Raw genomic sequence first — 9,119 nt, forward strand, 5'->3', positions numbered from 1 at the left:
TTCTAAAAAACATCACCAACAAATTTGTTTCTTTTTTCAAATTTTTTTTATCTAAACATTTTTTTTTCATCAAATTCTCTTTTAATTTTCTTTGGTCAAAAATTATCTCCATCAAGTCAATTTTCAATATTTTTTTTTTCATTTTTGATTTCTTTTAACATTGGCGTAAAGAAATTTCCATCCATATGCTTGTGTTGTATATAGAAATTTTTTGGCAAAAAAGTGTGTCCAAAGTGGGGTAGGTGAGAAGATTGTTATATATTTTTTTTGTTTATAAAACTACCTGTAGTTTTGTCAGTTTTGTAATTAAAAAAAAAATAGAAGAAGAATTTTCGTTCTATTGCAAACACTGCTTTAAAGCTTTTTTTAGTGCCATTTTTTTTGATAAAATTTTCCAATTCCCTAAAAATCCATTCGTTTTTTCTTTGGCTTTTTTTGTGATTTAAAAATTGGTGGACATGGTTGTATTTTCCACGGTTTGTGATTCATTTTTGCAGTAACTCATAACAATGTCGGATTTACAGTCATTATTGCTGATATCTGGAATAAGTACAGCAACTCCTGGAAGAGAGAAAATAAAGGAAAAAGAAAAATTTCATGGAAATCATTCACAAGAAAAAGGAGCTGGAAAATTGAATAAAGAACTCTAACGGTTTGAAGTGAAAAGAAACTTTGTAAATTCTTTGAAACTTTCTTCGCTTTTTTGGGGATGAAAAAGTCAAACAATGGAGTATGTCGCAGGAGATTTTCCTTACACAGTGAAATTACAGAAGGGATATACTCGAAGAGAAAGTCATCAAGTTTCTTACAAATTAATCTTATAGCGCGACACGGATTATGAGCATCAAAAGCACTTAAGAAGGGAGAAAATGTTATGCACAATTCCTAGAGAGGGTTCATCTTGGGCAAACAGAGAGTATAAATTAAATTTTCCGTGTTTTGAATTACAAAATAAAAAAAGGATACGGGAGACATAATAATGAATAATGAGACCTACAAATTAATTTGAATTTTTACAACATTGGTTGACTTGAGGGATTATAAAATCGAGAAAAGTAGGTTATAATGCCATACAACATAATTATGTAAAACGTACACAGTGTGGAAAATATAGTTTTGAAGAACCTTCAGGTTATGGCAGAATCATCATTTCATTGTGCTTAGAACTTATGAAATTTATTAATTGAGGAAGGAAATGGTATGACTAGGAGGGAGTAGAGGTCTTCCACTTCCTATTCAGTATTCTATTTGCATCAATGGATTCATTTTAAATTAAATTAAACACCAAGTTGGAATGAGATGCGTAATGCTGGAGCTTTAAGCATATTTAAATTTGGGAGTATTCTTTAAGAATTACATTTAAGTCCAACTTTTCTTTGTTTAGGAAAGAATGGCCTGAATTAAACTTTTTATATTTTTGATTTTTAATTACTTAATTCAGATAATTTATTTGCTGATTTCAAAATTATTTAGAAAAATTAATTTTCAACCATAATAGGAAGTTTTAAAACTTTTCCTCAAACGAATTCATTTGAATTTTACGAAAATAATATTTTTTGCTAGATTTAGGTTCACCAAATCACCAAAGATAATGTTCTATGAGAACTTAATTAAAAGCTTTAGGAAAATTCATGAAAGCTTTTAAGCAAGATAAAGACAAACTAAGAAATTATATAAAAAAAAAACAAAATACTCACCAGCTATTGTGAAGATGACCCCAAAGGTCACAAGAGCCACTGCTGGGAGTTTTTCGCGACTGTAGAGAGAATGTGGCTCTAGCTGAATGAATGCAAGTCCTGGGAGGACGTATGCCAGTGGAATAGCTGCCAAGATACCATTGAGTTCCAATACGGAACCCAGACAATCGGTCATGGGTGAAATTATGAACGCCAAAAAGAGGATGCTGAGTGTGATGATCATAGAATGGCGATCATTGTCTTCCGTCTGCTGACTTGGATCCTTCTCCTTGTCCAATTCCGGTAGTTCCGACGTAATAAAACGCTGAAGTTGCGTCTTTACAATTTCTCGTGACACAAAGCACTCAAAGGGGAACGTGAGGAGGATGGAGAAGGAAAAGAGAACCCTACAGAAGTTCATGAGGTCATCGGTCCAGCAAAAATTTTCCAGTAAATCACCCTGAGAGAGTGATCGGAACATAGAGTAGCCAGCAATGCCGAATAGAGCAGCAACACTCCATGCAAAAGCCAATGAAATATGCGTGACTCTCTCCCATCGATCCAGACTTGCATTCCTCATCGATTGGTAGATGATGAAGGTGTTGTGGTGGCACATAAATGCTGCAAAAGGAATTTCTGCATAACTTCTACACAAAATATATCTCGAGCAATTTTTCTTACCGAAAGCCATGACACCCGTGGCAGGAACAATGTCGGCATTTGCAAATTCCCAGGAGTTCTGTGTGCCTGACCTGTGTGAGAAAAAGCGTGAGCTCTCATCGTACAAATCACTGATAAATACGAAAATCAATCAAAATTGATCCGACACCCCCTTCATTAATCATTTCGTAGCACGCTATCCTCGAGAGTTGCACATGTGAATTATATATAAATCTCTATATGTATGTATATAAATTTATATAGAATAATTCTCATGTAGGTAGTAAAAACGAAAAGCTCGCGAAGAGCTTCACATTTCTCTATCCTTTCATTTTAGTATTTTTTAAGGATATTTTTGCAAAAAAAATTACGAGTTTATCGCAATAAAGCGAAGAGATTTCTTTTTTCCATTAACAGAATACAGATTACAGAGCCAATATTTAATGAGTTTTTTACATAAAACATGAGCACTTACACGACATTATATTCGCCGGAAATGAGCTTGCAAACAACAGCAAAGAGGATGAAGACAACACATACGAGACTCAGGAAGCTCGCCCTTGCAAGACGGGAGACATTTTTGTAGAGACAAAGGGGAGCAATAATACCGATGGTAACGACAAAGACTACCGCTGCCCGAACAGCACCCATTGATGCTCCCCAGGTTGGCATGAAGCGTACCAGGACCTTGCTCAGTGTATCACCCACAACGACATTGTACGAGATCATGGCTGTGAAGGAATCACAGTACAATGAATATGTAGCCTATAAATTGCTACGAAAAATGATTTATGTACTACCGGCGATAACTCACCGAGGAAGGGGTAGGTGAATTGAAGAATTGAGAGAAGGTAGTAGCCCCACTTGCCGTATGCTGCCTCCATAATTCCAGGATAGCTAAATCGTCCACACATATGGCCACAGCGCACCATGAGGATGAGAGAGTAGTCTGTTACGTAGGCAACGAGGATGAGTAGCATGAGACCAAGTCCAAATCCGGCTTTGTGGAATGCATATGGAATCCCAATAACACCACTTCCCACAATTGAGTTGATGTAGTTAAATGCAGCCTGCGGCAAGGATGATAGGGAGTCGGATTTTGCTCCTGCATCATTCTACAAAGGATAAATTTCTCCATTTTATGTGCAATATAAATTAAGTTTAGTTTGTGCAATTAAAAGTCACCTTTATCAGAGATTTGATGTCATCAAAAGCATGCACTTCGGCAGAGTCATCTGAACCCTGTGGGGGTGGTAGCAAAAGAGGGGTTGTTTTGTGGATAAAAATGCAAGAGGGAATTGAGAATTATAGGAGTGCAAGAGTGAGTATCAAGGTGACCCAGATTGCCCTTTTCTCATGCCTTATACTTTTCAGGTCAGTGGCAACGAAGGTGGCAACTTTTTAGCTGAAACTCCCACCCATTTCCACCCTCATCGAATTACTTTTTAATGTCGGATTTAGAATTCTTAACTACCCTTCCCCTCCCTACATTGAAAGTTTTCTTCTTTGGAGAGAAAGAAAAAAAAGCTCCACACACCATGGCGTGGAAAGTTAAATTGATACTTTATTTTTAATTACATACATATTTGATTAGAAATTAATCAAATGTTTTGCAAATGAGACACACTCAATTAAGGCAAATATTTATATGGCCTCTGGGGTTGAAGTGAGCTTTTGTTTAGTCATGATTGAATGATTGAAGATGAAATGATTGATTTATAATATCGAAACCGTTGAATGATTTTCAAAAATTATTCGCTTCCATATTAAATATATATAATAAAATATATGGTGAAATTTCCTTTTGGCCATTTGTTTTTTCATTGAATAAATAATAAATAATCAATAAAACAATTTTTTCTCTAAATAGTGAAGTAGTGAGGGTGTCTGGATAAGTTCATGAGTTAACAATAAAATATGCAATAGGGATATTGATGGATTTAATAGGGGTAATATATTGTAAATCAAGTATAGGCTGTAAAAATTTATGTTTTATTTTTAAAATTATTTTTAACCCTAAAATACATAATAATTTACATTAATAAGCCTATTTAATTTTACTTCCATTAAAATTAATATTAAAATCAAGGGAATAAAATATTTTTGGTGCAGAATTATAATTTTAGCAATTAAAAATAAAATAGGAAAAGCTTAGAAATCATTTTCCATTCTATATATATTTTCTATTTCACCTAATTAAACCTTAAGAGAGAGAGAGAGAGTCAGAGCCCCTTTAAGTGCTTCACATGTAAATTGAGTAATTACAGCATGTAAAGAAAATTGTTGCTGCTAGCGGCACGTAGAAGGGGTGTTGCGGGTTGTATTAATTCAATTTAAATATGCAGGGGAATTTTGGAGGAAGAAGAGGCCCGAGGAAGTGGAAAATGAAATCACGCACGAGAAGGTCCCCACCATAGTCAGAGCCCATCATATCAGCCCTCGAGATCGTCATGTGTTGCTGACAAATTATTAAATTCAACCCCGTTCCCAATTTCCACTTGTCGGCTCCTATCATTACAAGTACTTCGCTCGTCACCCCCACACGACTATTCGAGAGTCCTTGCCGCCAGCTATGTTGAGTGTCTGCCGCCCTTTTTCCATAACCCCTGGATGCCACCGATAGAGCTTTTGCACAGAGTGCGAGGGAGGATTCTCAACATTCCACCTAATGCAATTATCCCATTTCACCCACGCTTTCTCCCACTCATCCACACGGTCAATATCGGAAGGGAACTTCATTAAATGGTCATGGTGATAATGGGGATTATCCCATAAGGTCCCTCTACTATATATATTAGTGTGGGAATCACAAAAGAACAAAACAGATATGAAATTCATCGTTCGGACGTTTTAACTCACAGAGTTGAGATTGTTGTTGGAAGAAGGATGAGAAATATATTTTATTCCTTTTAATTTAAATACTTAGGGAGGGTTAGGCTAAATTGAACCTTTTTGCTTAGTTCTTAAAAAAAAACAATTTTTTTCTTATTTATATTCCTTTGAATTAAGAAGAAAATTTGGGATTTTCTTAATCTAATAAACCTAATTTGGACTCAAAATATTCTAAATGTGACTCAAGAAATGTTTAAAGCGCACTCAAAACGACTAATAAGAACTCAAAAAACATTTAGTATGAACAGGAAAATTTTACATTAATGTTTTGATGTTTTGCAGTTTAATTAAACTTTTCATGAATTTTCTGTTACAAGCTCCCCATACGCAATGTCGAATAAAAATTAATTTTTCAATAATTTATAAAAGATTTATTAAAAAAATAAATAAATTTTATCTCAACTCTGATACTTTCTTTAATGGAGCATGTGTTTTCTCTATGGGAAAATTTCATTCGCTCCCTTTCATTACATAGCACCTTGTCTTGGGGGTTTGTTTTAATTCTTGAGTGTGGTCGCACTTTACCTTTATCGCCTACCAACCAAGGTACAAGCAGAAACGCTTGGGTTGCGGATGGGTTGAGAAAGCAAAAAGGGGTTAAAGTGACTGCGATGTATACGTCATAGAATCATCAACTGGTGGATCTTTGGAGGGATTTACCTCCCGAAGGGGGTGTCTTTTGTTGGTAAAATTCATTTCCCATGTGGTTTTTCCACATTGCCGTACAACCACCCCGAGATTTGAGATTAAAATTTTGCAAACAATAAAGTCATGTTGTTATTTCAAGCACATAAATCAGTGCAAGTTTTATTTCAACAGTTGTGAAACAAAGAAATAATAAAATAAAAAAGATTTGGTTGGATGGGGGATTTATTGCTTGAAACACGGGAGTTTTCTTTTATCAATTTGTTGATTAGAAAATGAAATATGAATACTAAAATTTCTTTATCTCAGAATAGAATGTTTTTGCGCTAAACTATTGTTGATTTTAAATATTTTCTATTAATTTATCTCTGAGATTGATACAAGCCCATTTTTTTTTTAATAAAAAAGGATTCTAACCAAATAGCCCATAGTTTCATAACTGTATCCATCGACTGCTTCCTTTATACGAAAAATGTAATTATAAAGGAAAGCTAAATTAATGCCTTCACATGGAACTCATCTTGCTTTAATAAGAATTTTCTTTTTTTCACACCCCATAGGTCTAACTAAATCAATCAGTTTTTCTTTAAGTTTTCCTTTGTATTTGCAATGATTTTTTATTAAAAACTCAAAATTAATAATTAAATATTTAATATGAAAAATAAAAAAGTATATTTAAAGTACTTTAAAGTAATAAGAAGATAAGTTAAAGATTCTTTCATCAAGAAACGATTTATAAAAGTATTTTGTGACTGTGTGTTGTAAATATATTCTGGGAAACGAGAAATTGGGAAGAAGCATTTCCTATTTATCAAATTTTGTATTCAATTCCTCTCACGTCAAGTGGCGAGGGTGGAATTTATTCATTTTTTTAACACAACAACTCCACAGGAGATGTGGTATATTGCAATTGACATCCTGACGAGTTTTTTTTTATTTGGCGATTGTCGAGTGCTTCCGCATTAATTTTCCTCGAATTACCTTTTTTTACATCATACAAAGAGAAAATGAAAATATGTATTCACACACTGCTACCTTTATTAATTATATTTTTTTATTGGTGAGAATTTAGTGTGAGAATAATCCTTGAGCGTGGAAAATTGCGAACATGAAAATTCTTAAAGAATTTCATGGTGTTGTCCTTCGACGGATATATAGCACTTTTGGTATGCCACAAATTGTTATGCATAGAAGCATCGAGGATGCACACATTATATAGAGACGGAAGGGGGGGAGGGGAGCACTCCTTCTTTTGCATTAAAAAAAGAAAACTCCAAATGAACCTTCTTTGTGTATACCTGACGATGGAGCATATAGCTGAACTCCGTGGCGGTATTTCGTCGTTCAGAATCCATTATTGTCTCAAATCTCTTTGTGTGGGGGGTGACACCTCAAACCTCTCTATTAGAGCACCGTCACCCACACTTTGTGGAAAAGTCCGGAAGAAGCGAGATGGAATTTGCACAAAATGCTCAACGACAACTTTCGGGAAAGTTGATTTATTGATTGCGAAATTATGGGTGTGGGGGATGTGTGTTAATTTCCTGGCTCGATGCACTCGAAGCACTAAACACAGCTTAGCCTTGAAAGTCCTTCCGCGGAAGTGCAGGGATGCCCAAAGGGAAAGTTACTCTAATGTGCGGGGAAAGTACATTTGGACAAAACACAAAGAAATTCTCACCCACTAAATGGGGTGACCGAATTCAGCCAGATGTGGGTGCAGCACGATGGAAGTCCTGACTGAAACTGAGGACTCGCAAATTTTCTTCCGTGTCGGATTTCTATCTTTTTCATGGGGAAAATTTTGGCGCAAGAGCAAATGTGGAATCAATAGTGGAACCACGTGTTTTCTCTCCTGCATTTTCACCCCTTCCAGAGAGATTTTCTCTTGATTTTCCACTATTGCTCTCTCACTTTTGGGGAAGTTGAAGATGAGTTGGTGTCTCAATGATAAAGATAGTTTTTTTTTCTTTTTGAATTTTATCGATTTGTAGGTTTTTATTTTTCTTAAATAAATTTATTTTATGCAAGTTTTTAAATTTTCTTTAGAGAAAACTTTTAACTGTAATTTTCAGCACAGAAAAGAATAAACGTTACCGAAATTATTTTCTTCAGTTTAAAAAATTTTAAATAATTAAAGAAATCTTCTTAAATTATTTAAATTTATCTTTATTTTATTCATTTTATTATTATTTTTATTATTTTATTTTATCTTGCCAATTAAAATTCAAGAATTGAGCAATTGGCGTATCTTTCCATATAAATTAATCAAGCTTCAATGCATGCATCAATTAAGTTCTAGGGGAAAAAATCATCACATGTGCTACATATTCTGCAAAAATACCCCTCAGTCAGAAACTACAAAACCCTGCTCCGTTGATATTAAATTTCCATGAGAATGAGATGAGAAAAAAAAGCTACCTACATTTGCAACACAAAAGCTCAGAATGAAACTAGAGTAGGAAATTCTTGTGAAAAAAAATCTGTCCAAAACGATTATTTTACAGGATTCCCGCCACTAAAAGTTGCTCCTTTCTATTCATGGTGCGTGAGACGAACAATGATCTCTTTTACGTCCTCTCAAATGCTACGTGACACATGAAATGGCACCAACGACAAATTTTCACACTTTTCATGCCCTATACGTATTGACACCACCGTCCACATATCGTCTGTCTTTGAGGAAACTTCTCCGTGGGTGCAAACTTGGGTGGTTTGGGAAAGATATATATAGGATGAAATGTTATGGGAATTTTCCATGTCATTGAAAATGTCGAAAAAATTCTTCAGAATTAAATTACAAATTCTCAGAATGAAAATTGCAAATTTCCACACAATTTTCTGGAGAAAAATGTTATGACATTATTGAACTACTTTTTTCCAAGGTCATTTATTATGTATTAACTTTTTTAAATATATTGCTCCTACTGCTATTTTTCCCGACATTGTTCTTTCATGCGTTTAGGGATAACTGGGGTGGAATTAATCATAAAAATATTGCAAAAAAAAGCTTAGAATAAAGCATTTTTTCCTATCAATTTTAGCAATTTGTTTAATCATTTGGAATTCCATTCACATCCATTTCTTCTCCAATAGTGTGTTAATGAGAAATTTTGCAAATTTTTTTATGAACTGCTAATATGTTTATACCCAATAAATCCCTATCGAATTCTAATTTATATAAAGATTTATTCATGGCCAATCCTAACATACTTATTTTCCAACATATGAGAGTAATAATTTTGA

At 34.2% G+C, this 9,119-nt stretch overlaps 1 protein-coding gene across 1 annotated transcript; it reads right to left on the reverse strand.

Moving 5' to 3' along the window:
* Positions 1 to 85: 85 nt before the first annotated feature.
* LOC129794212 (putative sodium-coupled neutral amino acid transporter 11) lies at positions 86 to 7,621 on the reverse strand. The gene is made up of 7 exons (XM_055834883.1): positions 7,172 to 7,621; positions 3,522 to 3,578; positions 3,151 to 3,451; positions 2,812 to 3,067; positions 2,358 to 2,428; positions 1,698 to 2,297; positions 86 to 561 (listed from the first exon to the last, which is right to left on the reverse strand). Exons 1-7 carry the CDS (start codon positions 7,226 to 7,228, stop codon positions 443 to 445), a joined length of 1,461 nt encoding a protein of 486 aa, XP_055690858.1. The 5' UTR covers positions 7,229 to 7,621; the 3' UTR covers positions 86 to 442.
* Positions 7,622 to 9,119: the final 1,498 nt, after the last annotated feature.

Source organism: Lutzomyia longipalpis, chromosome 3 (assembly GCF_024334085.1).
Source record: "Lutzomyia longipalpis isolate SR_M1_2022 chromosome 3, ASM2433408v1".
Taxonomy (NCBI): domain Eukaryota; kingdom Metazoa; phylum Arthropoda; class Insecta; order Diptera; family Psychodidae; genus Lutzomyia; species Lutzomyia longipalpis.